The sequence below is a fragment of the Melanotaenia boesemani genome, chromosome 10 (assembly GCF_017639745.1).
Source record: "Melanotaenia boesemani isolate fMelBoe1 chromosome 10, fMelBoe1.pri, whole genome shotgun sequence".
NCBI classification, from domain to species: Eukaryota; Metazoa; Chordata; class Actinopteri; order Atheriniformes; family Melanotaeniidae; genus Melanotaenia; species Melanotaenia boesemani.
In genome coordinates, this window is record NC_055691.1 from 16,606,157 (window position 1) to 16,625,535 (window position 19,379).

The 19,379-nt window shown below is 37.9% G+C and overlaps 4 protein-coding genes across 10 annotated transcripts; 2 read left to right on the forward strand and 2 right to left on the reverse strand.

Annotated features, from left to right (window-relative positions):
* Positions 1 to 10: 10 nt before the first annotated feature.
* c10h11orf16 (chromosome 10 C11orf16 homolog) lies at positions 11 to 1,157 on the forward strand (the record flags this gene model as incomplete). Its single annotated transcript, XM_041997084.1, has 3 exons — positions 11 to 108; positions 528 to 669; positions 742 to 1,157. Coding segments are annotated over exons 1-3 (603 nt in total), but the record flags the coding sequence as incomplete, so codon positions are not given.
* Positions 1,158 to 1,621: 464 nt separating this feature from the next.
* akip1 (A kinase (PRKA) interacting protein 1) lies at positions 1,622 to 3,410 on the reverse strand. Of its 3 annotated transcripts, none has more exons than XM_041996942.1 (6): positions 3,305 to 3,410; positions 2,831 to 2,960; positions 2,499 to 2,663; positions 2,331 to 2,405; positions 2,113 to 2,244; positions 1,622 to 2,029 (listed from the first exon to the last, which is right to left on the reverse strand). In XM_041996942.1, the coding sequence occupies exons 3-6, from the start codon at positions 2,655 to 2,657 to the stop codon at positions 1,880 to 1,882; spliced, it is 516 nt and encodes a 171-aa protein (XP_041852876.1). In that variant the 5' UTR covers positions 2,658 to 2,663; positions 2,831 to 2,960; positions 3,305 to 3,410; the 3' UTR covers positions 1,622 to 1,879. The 3 variants fall into 3 exon arrangements, with proteins under 3 accessions (XP_041852876.1, XP_041852877.1, XP_041852878.1); XM_041996943.1 differs by having other exon boundaries at positions 2,499 to 2,694; positions 2,830 to 2,960; XM_041996944.1 differs by lacking the exon at positions 2,831 to 2,960 and having other exon boundaries at positions 3,305 to 3,398.
* Positions 3,411 to 4,595: 1,185 nt separating this feature from the next.
* Positions 4,596 to 8,056, reverse strand: rpl27a (ribosomal protein L27a). The gene is made up of 5 exons (XM_041997731.1): positions 7,990 to 8,056; positions 7,314 to 7,377; positions 7,132 to 7,207; positions 6,265 to 6,439; positions 4,596 to 4,772 (listed from the first exon to the last, which is right to left on the reverse strand). The coding sequence occupies exons 1-5, from the start codon at positions 7,990 to 7,992 to the stop codon at positions 4,644 to 4,646; spliced, it is 447 nt and encodes a 148-aa protein (XP_041853665.1). The 5' UTR covers positions 7,993 to 8,056; the 3' UTR covers positions 4,596 to 4,643.
* Positions 8,057 to 8,853: 797 nt separating this feature from the next.
* On the forward strand, positions 8,854 to 18,102 carry LOC121647912 (transcription intermediary factor 1-alpha-like). 5 transcript variants are annotated; one of them, XM_041997727.1, is made up of 10 exons: positions 8,854 to 8,939; positions 10,411 to 10,490; positions 10,785 to 10,970; positions 11,067 to 11,206; positions 13,701 to 13,881; positions 13,981 to 14,534; positions 14,800 to 14,923; positions 15,180 to 15,254; positions 15,507 to 15,659; positions 17,320 to 18,102. In XM_041997727.1, exons 2-10 carry the CDS (start codon positions 10,470 to 10,472, stop codon positions 17,521 to 17,523), a joined length of 1,638 nt encoding a protein of 545 aa, XP_041853661.1. In that variant the 5' UTR covers positions 8,854 to 8,939; positions 10,411 to 10,469; the 3' UTR covers positions 17,524 to 18,102. The 5 variants fall into 5 exon arrangements, with proteins under 5 accessions (XP_041853661.1, XP_041853659.1, XP_041853662.1 ...); XM_041997725.1 differs by lacking the exon at positions 10,411 to 10,490; XM_041997728.1 differs by lacking the exon at positions 10,411 to 10,490 and having other exon boundaries at positions 13,984 to 14,534.
* Positions 18,103 to 19,379: the final 1,277 nt, after the last annotated feature.

Here is a 19,379-nt window from a genome sequence, read left to right on the forward strand (position 1 = left end):
TGATGTCAAACTGAGGCCAATCCAAAGTTCTTCCGAGGGTGCAGAGTGCTGGCCAGAAGAGAGATGGATGGTTTTTACTACCAGGGTACTCTGCTACATCAAGCAGAGGTGAAATCCTGTGGTGTGTAGTTATAAAACTGTGTGGTATTTTGGCATGTTTAGATTATTTGTCACTTTTACTTTTACACCAGTCTCTAGCCCAGTTGTTGGTATTATTTACTGTGATGACTTAGTTTGTAGCTTTCTGAAAAACAATAAGAACTGCTGCTTTCCTTGTCTATTTAAAGTCAGAACTTGGAGTAGGGCAGTGGTTTCCAAACCTTTTCTGCAGGGTCGCCTTTTAATTGACAAAAATAATGATAAGTTTAAATCTACCACTTTTAATCTTTGGTATCCCAGTTTTTGTACTAAAATTGATGACTACATTAGCATCTTCTGTATGTTAAAAACTCAGCAGAGGAGTCTGGGTAATCGAGTTTGACGATCCAGGAAGTGTTAATTTGGCTATTGTCTCCTCACTGCATCAGGTGGTTTGCTCACTGGACATGGTCAATGACAGCAGAGCTCAAACACACGCTCTGGTACCTGGTGATGTTGTCCTGTCACCATGGGAACCAGATCTGAAAAGATATGGTCCAGGTCGAGTGATGACAGCTACAGTGTGCAGAGGTAGTTTTGAAGGTACAACAATGGTTTTTAATGTATCTATAATTCAGCCTGATGCCTCTTTTTTTCCTGCAGTTGATTATGTGACAAACCTCAGAGTGCTGATGTGGAACGGCTGTGCGCCTTTGGTTCCTTACAGCATGGTTTGGCCCATTTCTGCTTATCAATATGATAGACTAGTGAGGGAGCTCCATGCTCCATCATCGGCTTCTAGTCGATGCTGCAGCTGGCTTTCTACCCACAAATCCGCTGTCCCTCCCCAGCTGTCCTTCACCAACTGCAGCCAGTCAGCATCAGCTTCATGCTGCTCTCCAGAAACAAACAACCTGCCCTGTGTAGTTTCACCCTGCTGTAGGTCCATCCTCAGAGAGTTGGAAAGATTTGCCAGAACAGGACAACATAGGCAGGTAGACCTCGGAAATACAGATTCTAGAAAGAGTGACTCTGAAGCTCCATCCTCCCCTTCTTCATCTCCATCTGTAGATGAGGCCAGAGTATCAATTTTTCCTGCAGGGAAGCTAAAGAGTAAACAGAAGCGTCCTCCCTGGAGGTACTGGAGAAGAACTGGACCAGAACCACAGCATAGACAACCAGGTAAGAAGCAAACAAGACTATAATCACCCCCCTCTTTTAAATATTGACTTAAGCCTAATAGATTTGTTTTTGACAGGAAGTACTGTTCCCAAGAGGATATCACAACCTGCTAGTTTTCCTGCTCTACAGATCAGTGCCTCACCAAACCACAGTTCTCTGTGTCAGTCACTTTCTGGTGCCAAAGGAAGAGAAATAAACATTAGGAACGTCTTTAGAGCAATCAACTTAAAACCTCAACCATCTGCAGGACTGCAGCCTTTTTCTGGCAACAACTGGCAACAGCTACTTCTCACACACAATGGCCAAAATCAGTGTATTTTATGATGGTTAAGAGGAATTTATTAAAAAAAAAAAAAAAAAAAAAAAAAACTTTTAAATACACTATAGCGGCATTAGTGCAGGTAAACACTGTTTTTAGTATATTACATTATGAAGTGCAAAATTTTAACATGCAATCTAATAAGCAAATAACATGTATGAAAAATATGGCTATTCAGCGCGCAGCATACAAAACATCTTGATAGCAAAATAAAAACAGGCAAGAAACACACAAACAGCTTTAGCATTTGGTCAGTTTTGTTATTAGACGTTCAGAGAGCTTATTTGGTCAGGTGAGGTGTCAGAGGTTAAAGGTGAGGTTGATACTCTCTCCAGCTTTAATGCTGACCAGCCGAGTCTGCTGCTGTGACTCCGGCAAACTTGCAGTGATGGCGTACGCTCCTGGTGAAACCTCGATGTAAAAATCTTCACCCATCGCAGAGACACGGCCCTGATGATAGATACGATTTTTTAAAAAAAGATTTCTCACGTTTCAAACTTATTACTTAAAAAAAACATTCAAAATGTAATTACCACATGTTGTATGTGTTTACTGGTTGGAAGTGCTGATGTTGGCCTTACAACTCCTGGTTGTGTGTGGAACCTGGACATATGGTTTCTTTCACTTTCAGTGGGGTCAGTGCAACAGCCAGACTCGTAGAACTTCTGTATATGAAAAGAAAAATCCACATATTAGTGTGTCACTGGAAGTACACACAGGAATACAGGTACAAGAAACCTGGCTTACTCACCTTGCAGTGATAGGTTGTCTGCGCCATGAACTCTGCAATTGTTGCAAAGGCATCGTTAAGCTCTGTGTGGGCTCTCTGAATGAAAAACACAGAAAAGTGAAGAGTAATTAAGAAAATGATGTTGGAACAGTTAAACTGAGTTCATAGATGCCCAAATCTTCGACAGACCGTGACAGGAATGCGACGGTTTTCATCAGAAGTTGTGGGGGTTTGAGATGCACCAGTGTTGGTCCAGTCTACACTCCGCCTGGAGGCTCGCTCCAGCACCTCCAAGCCGAGACTGGCAGAGCGCTGCAGGGAACACTCCAACCAAGACTGGTGTGCCATTAACAGCTGAAGTAAAGACACATGTGATTAGGAAAAGCGTTAAAAGAAAAGCCTTAAAAATATATTATGTATAATTGGCACAAGTTTGGATAGTGAAACCGCGCACGCGCAGTTCACATTAATGCCGTGATCAGCCAAAACAGAAAGCAGCTGGTCCGTTATAAGCTACTCACTATCACTTTTATGAAGATCAGTGTCCTTCACGAGCTCCAGTGAAAAACTGAGTCGTCAAACAGATTTTAGCTGCACACGCTGCATTCTCTCACTGTGTCGTCATAACTTTACCAGTTCTTTGATTTATTTCTGGAACCAAAGGATAAAAGGGCATGCTTAAACATAACTTGTTTCCAGCATGGTCTTCGGTGTTAAAAACAAAAACTAAGAGCAAGAGAGCCTTACTCTGCATAGATATAAAGTATAAAATCACATATGCATTCTATTAAAAAAAGTCATAATATAAATACATAACAGCAGTAAAAGCCCATCGCACTTCACTAAACATGCTTGGCTTTCTAATCACCAAATCTCCTGTAAAGAGATTTACTCGTTTGCGTGTTTCAGCGCGTGCAAGTATCGCTGAGCAACGCTACAAATACACGTTTTCAGAAATAGAAATCTTTAGAGAAAGGTATGCCTTTTAAAATTACCTTGTTTAATAAGGTCCCTCACATTTTCTTTTCTATGATAATTATTTGAGTCCAGCGTTCACTACTTTTCAAACATGACAGGAAACGCTGCCCACTTAAGCCCCGCCCCCTACAGACGAGGAAGTATGCAGACCATGTGGTAAAGTAAAAGTGGTACTCCTGCTACATTACCAGTCAAAGTATTAAACCTACCTACACTGGCATAACCAGAAAATGTAAAACGTTACATTTATAGCTATATATTAAAATGTCAAATTACCTTTATGTAGTAAATGTTTATATAGGAATACTTCCCATTCAGACCACTCGGAGCGGCATGTGCGCAAGCCACAAGTACAGAGCCTATGCAAAGTATATTAAAGCAGCTAAAATTCCGTCACGAAGTGTTTGCAGGAGAGAAGAAAAAAAGACCTAGCTTCAAGTCTACTTGAATGTTTATCCATTTAAGTATTTAGTTGAATCTTCATCACCCTGTCAAATTTAACACTGTAATAGAGAATAACACTTTTCTAGGTGCACACAAATTCTACAAACCTGATTATTGTCTGTGGGCTTGTCAGGGTGAAATATTTCTTTAGGAGGAAGAGTCCAGAATACACTATAACACAGAGGTCCTTTTTTTCCCTCCTTGAATACAGAAAAGAATCGAGATAATGAGGAACCCTCTCATTTATCATAAACTTTTCCATCACAACAGGCACACATTGCCTGTCATAAGCCACTTTATTTTTTAGTAGTATAAATTAGTTAAAATTTCACTGTACAGCAAGGATCCTCAATCCTGGCCCTCGAGGGCCAGTGTCCAACAGGTTTTAGAAGTTTGCCTGTGGCAACACACCTGACTAATGTCAACACACCTGACTAATGTCAACAGGTAATTGGTAGACTTGAGCAGAGCTTGTCTGAGTCCAAATTAGGTGTGTTGCAGCAGGGAAACTTGTAAAACCTGCAGGCCACTAGCCCTCATGGACAAGGGAGAGAGAAAAGTGGAAGCAGGATTTCATAATTCTGGTCCTCAAGGACGTCTGGTCCTCAAGGACGCCTGCTCCGCATGTTTCAGAGGTTTTCTATTCCAGCACACCTGATTCTGATTAACTGAAAAAGCCGCTAATGAGCCATTCAATTCAGTCAGGTGTGTTAAAAGTATGGAAACATCTAAAACATGCAGGGGGTCTCTGAGGGCCAGGATTGAGAAACACTGGACTGAATTTTTACTTTACAAGTGACAAATCAATCAGCTGACAAGCTCATTGGTGGCACTTCTTAAAATCAGACATGACAAGACAAACAGTTTCCATTTACACCGTTTATTTTGTCAAAAAACACACTGACAGGAACATTATGCCATCAGCACGCAGGCTCCTCCCACTGCCTTGATCTTCTCCTCCGCCTGTCGGCTGAAGAACTTGGCCTTCACAATCACGGGCTGCTTGGGCAGCTTGCCTTTGCCCAGAACTTTGTAGTAGCCCTAAATAGTTAAAAACATCAGATTATTTTCATCAGAAAAACTTTGTGAACACTAAAGAAAATAAACAGCTAAAGTTACTGTGCTCATGTTGGACAGTGTGACTCAAAATAACTACAAACATAAAATTACAAATAACCAAAAATGAGAAAGAGGACCTACACTCATGCAGGTTCTGACTACATTTGTTACCAATTCTCCAAAATGACCTTATGTGGAATTCACATTCTGCACTGACACATTTTAATCCAAGTTGTCAAACTGTACAGATGTCAATTTCCCATCATATGAAAGGATGATTATTAAACAAGTGCAAAACTAACATTTATTCATGTAAATTATTACATACAGGTGTATACAGGTACCACCACTACTATTCTGAATCGATGACATCACTTCCTGTTGCACATAGCTGCATCCATGGCCTTAAGTGTTTGCTACTAATTAATGTGAGATGTAATAAGATGCTGGACAGTTTGCAGGTTAATATGATCCAATTGTGGATGACAAAATCTGAATATGGCAACATCTTGGCGAGAGAAGCTGATTTTGGGAATATAGGTGTTTTGTCACAGCTGTGAACATAGTCCACCAAAAACCATTTATCCTCCTTAACTATGAAGTTTCTGATAGTTTCTGATAGACTCAAGCCTTACATTTAGAGCTTTTATTATTGGGTGTCCAGAAACAAACCTATGATTCCTTTCTGAAAATCCAAACTTGCCATTATCTTGGCAAGAGAAGCAGACTGTTGAAGGAAAGGTGTATATATGCCAAGATCTCACCAAGCATCGATAAGTCACACAAACGTAGGGTCACTGTTGTCAAAGGACTCAAAGAAAAAAAAAAAAAAAAAACTTGTGAATCAATATTGGATTAATTATATTTAAATCGATTTAAGATACTTTTTTTTTTAACCCAGCTTCAAAATATAAATCCCTACTAATTAGGCATTTCTATGCCAAAAGAAAAATCAAGCTTGGACTCAAATCAATGAAGAGATTTTAAAAGGAAACTAAGCATCAATACTTATCTACCAAAATGCTCACTAATTTATTAAAAGAATAATCTGTCCTATTTACAACAACAAATAGGTTTACCAACCCTACTGTAACAACTGGACAACTAAGATGGAGATTTCAATCAATGAGAGCAACTAAACATGGTTTTTAACAACAAACTGTTAAATCTATCCCTCCACTGCAATGGACAGTACATGCCACAGTTTGTTTGATGCTGCATGTTTTCTGGACTAAAATTTTTTTATAGCTGCTTGTAAAACCCAAACGTTAGCTCCACATTGAACTAATATGACACCATGTTAACTTTTTCACTTGAACACGGGTTTAATGCTTGTGTTTGTTTAGCCGTTCAGTTTAGCACAGAAATACTGCGTTGACTGTAGCATGCGGTCAAACAAAAAAGACAAACTGTAGTTTTATAAAAACCATTTATCCAATACTAGAGAACACATTACATCTGCATTAGTACTTACAGCGCGCACAGCATCGATGACGGGGGCAGGTCCATCAGGCTTCTTACTGTAGTTCAGCCTGGTCTGCTCGCTCACCAGCGTCCACAGTTTGTCCAGGTTGATGGTGGGGCAGTGGGTTGTGTTCCTCTTCAGGTGGTAATGTCTCATACCAACCTTACCGAAGTAGCCTGGATGGCTGTGGACAAACACAGGAAGAGAAGATATTCAAAGAACTGAGTGACATTCTTCTGATTAGGGAAGTTTACACAGATAATAGACAAATGAGTTGTTCTACAGGACATCTTTCTAAAAACAGATTAAACAATGACAATGGTTTTATCCTTAAATATACTTAGACTTAAGCCAAATGCTAGACAAACTACAATATTTTATCACGTTATTTTTGACCTATTAAATCTAACAATAGCCCAATGAATATAAAATTGCCAATTTTTTTGAAAGGTGCCAATCTGCAGATGCATTCTCTACATTAACATCCATTTCTTACACAAAAGGCAACTGAAGTAAAAGTCAAGTATCATTAATTTTTTTTTTGGCATTTACAGGAAAAAAAAAAACAGCAGAGGAGTAGTTTCAAAGTGCTTGTCATTTCTAAAATCCATCTTTTAAGAGGACTGACTTTATTTATGCGGTAAACCAGTCAAAAAACAGGACTGATTTATAATCTAAAACACCACAGGTGATGCATGCCAAGACAATACTAAATAATGAACCATTTCTGAATGAACTCAATAGCTGTGGATTTATGCAGGTATAAGATATTAATCATTCATTAATAGGCTACAACAAATGACATTGTGTACCAGATCAAATCTGGATATGGAGATATTCAACACTGTCAGCATTTCTGTATTATGAGGCACTTACTATTTATCAAAGTTGATTCTGTGGTGATGCAGGCCACCAGCATTACCACGACCTCCAGGATGCTTTCTGTGCTTGCCTGTGGAGTGGATAGAGTTGCTGTTAATGGCATCCTTGTAATTTCTGTGACTGTCAATTCTTTGGGTTAAATCCCCTGTGGAGTCAGGAACATGGTTGAAACTCACCAACGCGACCATGTCCGTGGCTAACGTGTCCTCGGAGCTTCCTGGTCTTCGACCTCTTGGTGGGCTGTACCAAAATGTTTGATTAGACATACATTTATGGTAAATACTGTCGTTCATTGTATACATAGCTAACTAGCACTGGAATGGCATTTTTTTTTATCCTATAAGCAGCATTAAGAACTTGCATGCAAGCAACGCATTCTAAGAGGAGCAGACACGTAAAATATGTTATCTCATTAATTCATGTGAATTACAGCATGTTGTGCTTGCATGCTACTTAGCATCTTGAAAGCTAAAGGTAACTCAAAACCATTAACCGGCGACTGACTTCTACTGGTGACAACATACAACTTCAATAGCTGTCCTGCATGACAGTATTATACCATAACAAGATCAGAATTATGAAAAATAAAGTTCGCTATGTCAATGATAGTAAAACATGTGTTACTAGAGGGATAAGCTACGGGCCAGAGTAGCTCCGCTAACACAGAGAACCGCCGGGTGAAAAATATTCTTTATAATTTCAATTAAACATGGCAATACTACCAAATAATTGTTCGCCTGCCATTAGTGTACAGTAACAACGTCGGAGATACGCGTAGTCTGCTTTAAGAGAACAAGGATGGGGTCAGATGAAACTCAAATTCAGTACAGTGGGATAGCTGATAGCACCTACCATCTTGGAGGCTAGTTGAAAGAGGAACGGGATTGGGAAACAACGCGGTTTTGTGCGAGACTTGCTCCTACATTAACATGCACTATAGCCCACAGCGACACCTAGTGTTACTTAGCAGAATAGAAAAGAAAGTAAATTTTACAGTGTAGCAGCTTCCCCGTCAGTAACGTGATGGGACAATGTATCTTTGTAAAAATAATTAGTTTATGGAATAGTCTGGACAAAGATATTTAGGAGGCGAAATCAAATAATATTTAAAATAAATGGTTAGTCTGTTAAATAGATAGTTGCAAGAGTTTTCTATTTTGTTGTGATAGAATCAAATGAAGAATGTATTGGCAAGTGTGATAGGCTTTATTAGCCTAAACTTAACTTTGTTTTCATATGTGTTTTGGATAAATTGTTATGTGAAAAATGGTCAGTTCATACAGGTTTGTTTTTTCTATCTGCTCCTTTTCATTGTTGTATTTGAATTATCTTTTGATTGTTGTTGTCTTTTCTCAAGAATTGCTGAAAAACCCCAAACTAAACTAAACTAAACTGAACTAAACTAAACTAAACTAAACTAAACTAAACTAAACTGAACTAAACTAAACTAAACTAAACTAAACTAAACTGTTAGTTGTCTCACTGATATTTCTTGACAGGTTAAAAAGCAGTTGGTTTGTGGGTAATGGGTTTAAAAGAGTAAAAGGAGACTACTGACTGTTGTAAAGCCTTCAGGCTTCTCCAGTCTGAGCCTCAGTTAAATTTATTTAGCACTAAAACAGTCTGGTTGTAGCTGGTTCATCCACATTTTCTAAATTCTGTTATTGTATAGTTCATTTGTATTTTCCAGTTTAACAAAACAAAACTGGAAAAACCATTTTTGAATAGAGGAAGCTAAAACTCCCCACCAACTGGTTAGAACTGAAGAAGCCTTTCGGATGAGGGGTGAAAGAATGCAGACAGTGATATCCAATTATTTTCTATTAAAAAAAAACAAACAAACAAAAAAAACATTTCATAGATCATGGGATCGATGAGCTTTAAAGGCAGGCATGCCTGTGTTACAGGAACAACACTTTATGATCATGTTACACTGTTCTACGTTGTGATAGTGCTTTAGTTTGAGCTGATTTACATAAGGAAGTTCTGTTATTCAAATGCAGTCTGATATTAATTCTGAGTGAACTTCCAGGGTGTAAGTTGTCATTGGTCAGAACTGGAGAGAGTGATCTATTTTTGTCTCAAATGTTCTTCATCCTCTTACTGCTGCAACAGTTGCAGGTTTTGCAGCTTCCGTGGGATTCATCGTCATTGGATTTGTAAGGAAAATTCTTTAAAAATCTTATTTTGTATTTCATTTAACATTAATTTCATTTAATATGTTAAAGATGATAAACAAAGTAGTATTTCATACTACTTTACAAGTACTCAATAATTCTTAAAGATTTTTTCTAAAACTTATAAGCTAAAGTTACTTATCTTAAAATTAAGATTTGTTCAGAAGGAAACACATTACAAACTTAAAGACATGACACCTCTTCAGTCCTCTTTCCTGTCCAGTTTCATCAAATGTGTTAAGGACAAACTGCACACCATTCTGAGATACACTTTCAGGTTTTCAATTAATATCTCTTTGGGAAGCATGTTGTTAAATGAAAAACACTATTTTAAATACGTAGTAATATGTTGTCTTTGATATTTTTCATATATGCAACTAAAGCAAACAAATGCAGACAAATTCTGCATTTTCAACTTATGACTTGTTAAAAAAGGTGGCTAACTTATTGCCCGCGACCACTTTAAGATTACAAGAAAATCCGTCTGATTGGAAGCAAATACAAAATATGAGGGTTGACTAAATACTTTCCCACAGGACTGAATGAGAAATATGAATAAAGCAGCTATTATCTGTTTGATCATGTAATGTATCAGCTAAAAAAAAAAAGCCATTGTTGTATTTTACATGACAGTTTGCTTTTTATACCTTCAAGAGAAATCCATTAATTTTACAGGACAGGAACTGTTTAATGTCTTCAACCATTTTTTTGTGTATTCCCAAAACAGAGCTTTGACTTATTCACACTAATATGACAATTCTCTGTAGATAAATGAGCAACCCTCACTGTCACATGATCATTCGCAATATGGCCGTGAGAGAAGAATCAGTACACTGGATTCTGAATATGGTAGTTTTTCTTGTCTGTAAAATGACCTCTTCTTCTTGAAAAGGGGGTCTGATTACATCTTCCACCACTTAAAGTAAATGATAACATGACTGGATTTTAAACGTATGCAAAACTCTTTTAGTCACTATCAGCGAACCTGGCTAAAATTTCAGGGGGCTGAGGCTCATTCAGCTCTCCACCAATCAAATCCTTTGTGTTCCCCTTGATAACTGGACTCATGGAGCAGCGCCGCCTCTCTGTTTCTCAGCTCACATCCATCCAAGGACGCGTTCATATGGATTTCTGAAGCCTCTCTGACACTTACAAATGTCTTTCATTCCCACTCAGGTGAAGTACAGTCCTGATTTCACTTTAATCAGGTTTTTAAAAATGAAATATTTAGAAACTACTTGGGGTTTATATGCGATACTTTTTGTGTCATCACCATTCATTGGAGAAATCTTTTATCCCATGCAAAACAACTAATTACTCTGAAATGTTAACTGAACTGCTGATTCTTCTATTTGTTTTGTGTTTTTCCTATTTGTCTTGATGCGGCTGTTTTGCCGTCAAACACTGAGCAAACAGGATTTCAAACCAGCAGCTTCTTCTCTGTTTTCCCTCCTGTTTTTTCACCCCAAGAGGTCTGATCTCCTGGAGATGGCAGACTCAACTCACAGATGCCATGGTAACTTTCCACAAAGGCGAGAAACCCTGTTGCCACCGGGAATCATGTGCAGAGAGCCACTGGCACTGGAGACCATGTCATCTGAGACTGATCCAAATCGGGCAATCGCACCAGAGGAGCCAACACCGCCAGCAGAATATGTAATACATGCATAGTTAAACAAGGCTTTGGTAGTCAATCAATCAAAACTTTGGAGTGATAATAACATCCCAAATCTCTCTTTTTTAACAACACAGCTCAGCAGTTCTGGATTCCGTGAGATGGAAAAGGAGGCAAAAAGATCTTGCAATGGAAAAACCAGAGCAGCCTCACCAACATCTGAAAAATTTCAAAGACATCCTGACAAAAATGTGAATACTTTACTGAAGAGATTAAGGTAAAATATGAAACAACACACAGGTGAGGCGAGTTGCTCTGATAACAAGACACTATTTAAATGAAGAGTTTGACACTGGTAAATGAGCACATTTACCAGAAATGTGCTCATTTTCTTTGTTTCTGTGACTTAAGTAGAATAGTTCTGGCACCGTTGTATGTTCATGTCTTGTGGAAAACTTATTATATTATTGCTTTTAAAAACTCTAGAAGTAGTAGGAGACTGCTAGCTCAAAGAATGTACAGTTTATTGCATGATATCATGCATTAATTATCATGCATCATTGACCAAAAAACTAGCAAATGGCACATTTTATGCTACAAAAACAAAATTTGAGCTCTTACAGACAAATATGTGAATATGATAACAAATTAGTTTCTTAAAGTTTCTATTGGAACTGTTTTCATCACACTAAGACAGACATAGTTATTTTGGACTTTGTTAGATAAAAATAATCTCAGACTTTAAATCCGTAACGACAGACCAATGGATTCTTAGCAGAGTCAAAATTTACTTGCAAGGAGTTCAATTTAGCACAAAAACAGAGACAACAAGCTGTGAACAGTGTACAGCCTGCTGTGAACCAACACAGATCCAAATGTGAACTGAAGAAGCCATTATTCAGCATCAGTGTTAAAACTGCATTATCTTCTTAGCAAGGTCATGTCCAGATTTCCCATGAGAAAAATTAGTTATGTATCTACTGACAATATACCATTCACAGCTACAACGTAAGATTCGCATAATGTGGTTCATGAAATATGCTTGCAATTTTCTTAAGAAGAAAACAATTATAACAATAAACCTATGAAATTTATTGAACTTTATTTTCTGCTAACAGACTTTTGCAGCTTCACATATAGATATGTCTGATCTCCTAATTTGTCTTTGCACAACTCTACGTCTTGACAGTAAAGTTGCAGCAGTACTGGGGGGTGAAAATGCTGCAGGTTGTATTTGTGAAGTGTAGACAGCAGGTGGCAGCAGAGTGCCAGTTTGCTAATAAGTAAGTGACAGTCAAGTGAGTTAAAAAGCATGTTTAAAACAACAGACGTTGACTGAAGTACTGTACAACTTAAAGACAAGAAAATCACTAAACAGATAACGACAGAAAAACAGCTTAATCAGAACAAAAAAATGATTAAAAACGAGTTTTTAAATTATTCACTGTTGATGAAGTCCTGATGTGGAGGGGAAGGCAATTCCACCAGTTTGGGGCCAAAAACAGAAAAAGATTTCACGTATTTGTTTGGACCTTGGTACAACCAGAAACATCTGATCCACAGATCTAAGCGCTTTGGAAGGAGTGGGTACAATTAAAAGGTTGGAAAGATAAGAGGGGTTAGTCCATTTAAACACTTTAAAATGAACAATCCACTCCAAAACAGTGTAGAGAGGCTAAAATTGCCATTATATGATCATGTTTACATGTACTTGTTAGGAATCGAGCAGCTGCATTTTGAACAAGCTTCAAGAGCCAGCTTTGACCAGTTTTACTGGTCCAAGATGGATGCTCCGGTTGGCACAAAGGTTCTTGTATAGCTGCTGAAAAATTGTTTATATGTGGTTGTTTGTTCTCAATGAATGACAGTGTGAGTTGTAAAATGAGTTGTTAGGTGTATCTTTGAACTTTGGATAGAAATCTCATTGTTTCCGTGTTTTTATTTCTCTACTCAGGCTTCAAGCCCTGGCTCTCGCTTTAGATCATCAGAAATTAAACTTGATTTGGTGAGACAGGCTCAAAAATTAATCAGAAGGTGAAAGTATAATACAAGTATAAGTAAAGTATAATACAATTTGTTAAAGGGGAAATAAACAGAAGACAAAATACTTGCAAGTAATGAAAGTGTTCGTCCCACCTCGCGTGAAGTCAGGAGAGACTCTGGGGAGGCAAGAGGAAAAACCATAGTTATACATTTCTGTAGGAAGAATCCTCCTTCCTGAAGACCTTGGGTGGACACACAACTCCAAGAGCTGGCGTCAAAACAACCTCACATAGTTGTGTCTCCACCAGAACCAGTCGGACTAAGGGTCTGAGGAAGGACCAGATAAAGGTCATCTTACCCTTGTAGTGAACTTTTTAACAGAACATGTATATGAAGAGAATAAACCTTAAAAGTGACTTAAAGCATGATGAGTAAAAATGTACAACATAAAAAGTGTAATATAGTAACAATCAGTGTAAGTACAATTTATAGATGAATATAGTAAACAAAGTAATTATAGGTGTGATTATAATATAATATATATAGAGCAAAATAAGTAAAATTTCTTCCACAAGAGCAACTACTTAAGCCCTCCAAAATCGCTCAAACATCTCTTTAAAATGCCAAACCTTCCCTTTAAACTTATGAGATCATCCATTTGGTATCTAACTAAAACCATTTTCCACTGATCAGACCACTGAACACTAATACATGATCCTGACGTAACTCACTCTGCTGAGCTAACAGGATGACCAGGATGACCATGTAGCCTTGTTTTATTTCCACAGGATTCATCCAGAGGCCCAGAGGGTTCTGGGTAATTCCTGCATACCTGTAGTGACCTTGGAACGTCTGAAATTCCAGTCTATGTCTTTATCATCTCTACAGCCAGTTGTGTCTCTGATCCGACTGCCGTGTCAAACACAAGCTGAGCTGCACAGTGACGTGTCTTTAGATAGCCATGAACAGGTACACAGATGATTCTTTTCAGAGGGAGAATGGTAAGTGTGAAGTCCTTTTGGTAACTGTTTTGCTCTTCTCTTGACCCGTGCCCCTAATCTCTAATAGCAGAATGGATTCAGTCCAAGTGAAGTAGATACTTTGGAGGTCAGAGAAGAACCAGAGTGGGCAGATCAAACAGAAACAACATCCTGGACTGAACCCTACTGTCCTGACAGTCCCTCGTTTGAAGAACCAGAGCAGGACTCAGGCTTTGACTGCAAATCTAATCCAGATCAGCCATATATTCTGTGTGACTCTGGTTCTGATGATGGAAAAAACGATTCAGAAACATTCTATTTGGATCCAGATCCGGAGCAGACCCTGGTGATCGAATTAGATCTGGAAGCAGAAGCAGAACCGGATCTATGCTTGCAGCTGGAGGATGAATCTGAGACTAACTGTGAAGCTGATGGAGTCCATATGAACCATGGTGAAGATCAAACACCTGATCTTTGCTGTTCACTTGAGCAGCAGCCCGAGGCTGTAGTGCTCACTGAGGAAATGGAGAGTGAAGATTTTTGTGCTGTTTGTCTGAATGGTGGAGAACTGCTTTGCTGTGACCGCTGCCCAAAAGTCTACCATCTTGCTTGCCATATACCACCTCTCATCAGCTTTCCGCTGTAAGCACTGTGTGAACATACAAATATGTTGACTTTGTATCTCTATCAGGCCTCCATAATGTATAGAGTAAGTTACCTCAATGAGTGTATGTAACTGAAATTCTCTGTCAGACATCCTACCAGCCAGTGTTTAAATGTGGCATAATTCAGGTTTATGTTAATGTATTTGCAGTAGCAGTTTATGATTTTAGGTACTAACATTTTATTTAAATGTAAATATTTTATGGTCTGACTGTAAAACAACAGGGGTTTTTGTGTGTTATAGAGGTGACTGGGTGTGTACGTTGTGTCGAACTGACCAGGAGCCTGTGGAAGACTATGACTGTGAGAAGATGCACCCCTGTGGGGCAGTCAAAGTGCCTTACACGCTGTCCAACCAGGACCAGAGGGTGAGCTGTGCAGAATCAGCAGTTTAGCCTCTATGCTGCAGTATAGAAACATTCATAAATTAAAGGGAGAATTAAATTAAAATTAAGCGTTTTTTATGTTATTGCAACCAGTAGTGGTAAATGTTTTGCATGATAATTTCAGCTTTCTTGCAAGTCTCTTCTCACCTTCCATGAAGTGAAAAAAGTTTGTGGTGAAGCAGACTGTAATCAGCTCACCCACCTTTCTGTGTTTTTTTCTTTGTTTTGCCCTTTGCAGAGGTGTGAGAAATTAGCTCTTCTGTTGTATTGTCATGCAGTCAGTGCTCCGTTCCATGAACCCGTCAGCCCTCTGGTCAGTCCAACAGACTTACCTCTTAACACAAAGCTGCACCATCACATCTTATACAACATCTTATACAAATCACCTTCTTTTGACCATTTTTAACAGCACAATAGAGTGGAAATATCTCTTTTAACAGCCTACCTTAATGGTTTACAAGTGTAAATTGTTTGTAAAATATTCCAGTTTAATTTCATTACAACACATAAATTAAAATGACATCATTCTCCCCAACATCATCAAATTAATTTGTTTATGCTCAAGGCCAGAAACTACTACCAGATCATCAAGAGGCCCATTGACCTGTCGGTGATCCGCAGGAAACTGGACAAGAGCAACACTCTCCATTACTTCACAGCCGAGCAGTTCGTTGACGACGTCCTGCTGATGTTCAAGAACTGTGCTTCTTTCAATTATGTAAGTTAATTAAGAGGATGCTGGATTCTAAGAGCACTTCATACTTTTGAGTAGGGATAGGAAATACCAATATTTTTCCTGTCTTAACCATACTATTAATTTATGATAATTAATATTGATATCATACGGATACTCTTTGCACATTAAAGAAAAAAATCACAGGATTGTACAGTATTAATATCAGTGTTAATAAATATCTTCATTGTCACAACATATAACATACACACATATATAGTATATATATATATAATATTTAAACTTATTAAATTTATTATAATCAAATGCAAAAATAAATATAAGACATATTCCTCAAGTAAAACATTAAAGCACAACATCATCATCATTGCTAACACTAGCATCATCATCATCATCTTGACATGTGACATGGAAGACACAGAAGGCTGTAGCTGTAAAAACAAATGCCATGTTTTGCATTAGCACATTGGTATCTTGATAGTCAATAAAATATTGTATTCGATCTTTTGACTGGCAGGTATCGAAGTATTGGTGCCAGAGTATCGTTACACCCACCTCTACTTTTGAGTAGTTTCTGCATTAGCTTGAGGGGCTAAGTTCCACATTTAGCAACCTACTGATATCTGATACTGGTATCTTCATTTGTCTGTAGAACAGCCTACCAGAGACTATGGCTGCAGAGACAATCTGTGTTTTAAAAAAGACCTATTTTTTAAACTTAGCTTACAGCTGACCCTTTTTAAAAAATGTATATGTATATTTTATTTAATCCATTTTTATTTTTAATTGGATTATTTTATATATCTGTCTATTACTTATTCACTTACTTACTTATTTATGTACTTATTATTGTATGTTTATTTTTATGGTTCTTATTTGTTCTTATTGTTTTTAGGTTTGTTTTGATCTTGTTTTTACTTTTTAACTTTTTAACTCCAGTGTTTTCCTTATGGGGATCCTCCACATTGGGGGCTATGGCAACTTGATCTGTGGGTTGTTACTGTAGAGACCGCTATGGTCGGGGGGGCTGGTGGTCCTTCATTGCAGCCCTGACTGTGGTGTGGTCCCCTACCTGCCCTGATCTGGGTGGTTCCTGTGGTGATAACCTCTGGTGAGGCAGCTCCTGGTGTGGACAGATCCCCAAAATATTGTTTCCTCATCTCAGGTGTTTATCTCTACTTTTGTTTATTGTATTGATGTTTCAGTTAAAGAGACAGAAACTGGAAGTCAGAGTTTCTGACTTCCAGACTTATACCTTCGCTCAAATCACAGAGGTATGCAGAGCTAAATGCTAACTTCATCATGAAAATGAAAAAATACTTTATTAATCCCAAAGGGAAATTCATGCAATCATGCCAAATCTAACAAGCTGCAGTTTAGCAAACTGAATGTATCTTCATTCAATATTTAGCATGCTTACATTGAATAATAATCATTAAATAAAGTAGTGCTTCTAGTATGTCTAAGCATGTTCAAAGTCCTCTATTTTAAAATTAACATTTAAAAGTTAAAGGCCTTTGCAAATTGCAGCATGTTCCTGAAGGGACTATCTTGATCCTGCCTGATATGTGCATAAAATTTATTTGACCAACTTGCATGATACATTCAAACTAAGTGTCCATATTGAGGAAAACCAGCCTTGAGTTTAAATTTTCTTGTGGATTTTTCTCCCCCTGATGTACAGCCAGACTCAGAGGTGGCCAGTGCTGGTAGAAACCTGGAGCTGTTTTTCTTGAGCAAACTGAAGGAGATTTTTCCTGACCGGATGTTCCCATCAGTCTGCCAAGACACAACAGAGAGAGCTCGGCTCCGGTGGCTCAGCAGGAAGAGGAAGGAAAACTACAAAAAGAGGAGATATGTTTTTAGTGGGAAAAAATATTACTTATAAACTTCATGTAATCAGTTTTGCTAGTTGAAATTTTGTTAAATGAATTTGTACTTTTTTATGAACTAATATTCAGAAGTTTTCCACACACAACAGCTATATGGTATGAAATCACTTCTGTCTGTCATGTAAAATTATGGTTTTATAGAAAGATGTACACTTGTAATAAAAAACAACCTTTTGTTAAACAGGGAGGTTGATCTACATTTACCTCAGGATATGTAGTTTTGTTTTCAGAGTTTAGCCGAGTTAGCATGGCCTAAAATGTCAGGTGGTGAGTGAAATTGTGGTCATACATAAAAAAAAATACTTCTACCCTATTAATAAAATCCACTTAATGGAGACAGTGTCTATTTCTTCAAGCTGCTACATTTACTGTGGTTTGTTTTTGATCTGTGTGCTTCTGTGCCGTTTTACTTACCCCCACCAGAGGGTATGCTTGTAAGACTTAATGCTGCCAGAGGAAATTAATGTTAGTTGCAGAATTTACCTCTATAAAGAAGTTTATTAAATTCTTTTTTTTAATTCATGTGGACCAGTGAAGCTACTGGTATTCTCTCCTTTCCCCCTGCTGTTTAGGCTTTTTCCCCTTCCAAACCAAAAGACATTAAAATACATTTGTTGCAACAAACATGGCCTGTTTGTTCTTGATTTATCTTAAAATGTATGTATTCCTACTTATCTAAAGAAAATCCTGTCTTGGTCCAGGCTTTGGTACTGTCACCAGCTGGGTGGCTCACCTTGTGAGTTTCTTTTTCTCCAGTCTTACATCCCCTTACCCCCCTTCTGTCTAGTTCTTTCACACACCCACACATGTAGGGTTTTGGGGAGTGTACATGTCATATGGGGTGTGGCAGATGGGACTATCTAATTGTCCTTGTTTACTGTGCTGGGTGGGGCCCTGGGCCTGGGATGCTTGGCTGGGGCATGGGTGCTGGCCCATGTTTGGTTAGTGCCTGGGGCTTAATCATCCTGGGCGTCAGGCAGGCCTCTGCCTGGAGGGTTGGTGGTTCTTGTGTATTCTTTAAGAGCCTCAGTACCAACCGAACAACCCAACTAAGCTGAGTATATTTATTTATTTATTTTTTAAAAAAAGACAGTGCAAATTAATGGACATAAAAATGTAAATATGCCAGAATTAGCCAGGGGCTACTTTCTATCTGCAGTCCTGGGATGCTGTTCCAAATTTCAGTTCCTTTAACTGATAGCACCTGTTGATTAAACGCTGTCTACTACACAGTTACTTCTAATAGAGGCTCAGGTTACTTTACCACTTATACTGGATTTGAACTGGATTAAAACATTCAAGGATTATGGAGAGAGTCCATGTAAAATCTTATTAAATTTTTAAATTATCAAAATGTATAATACTGTATTCTTGAAGTATTAGGCAATGATGAAAGGAAAACAGTTTTCTATCAAATATTTCTAAAGCTTATTTGTATAAAAATTCTGTTGGTTTTAAAGTAGCGATGTTTGTCAGTGACCAGTTAGTAATACGATTTTCAATATGTGAAAAATAAAACAATAAAGTAAAATTTTAGCCGCATTTACTACCAGTGGTGGTCAAATTTATGTAACATTTCAGATAATAAAATTTTACAAATTTTTTAACATGATTTTTAAAAGATAATGTCAAGTCCAAGGTAACACCAAGATATTTAAATTCATCTATAGTCTGTTGCTCTTTTTAAAAAATACATGCGTTTGACTTTGCTGTTGGGCATTTTGAAAAAAATATCATGCAGACAATTTTCTTTGAATTTAATAAAAGGCGTGATTTCCTAAGCCACTCATCAATACAAGTCATTGCTGAAGTTAGTTTTTCCTGAAACTTCCACATCAGAATTTGCCTTAGT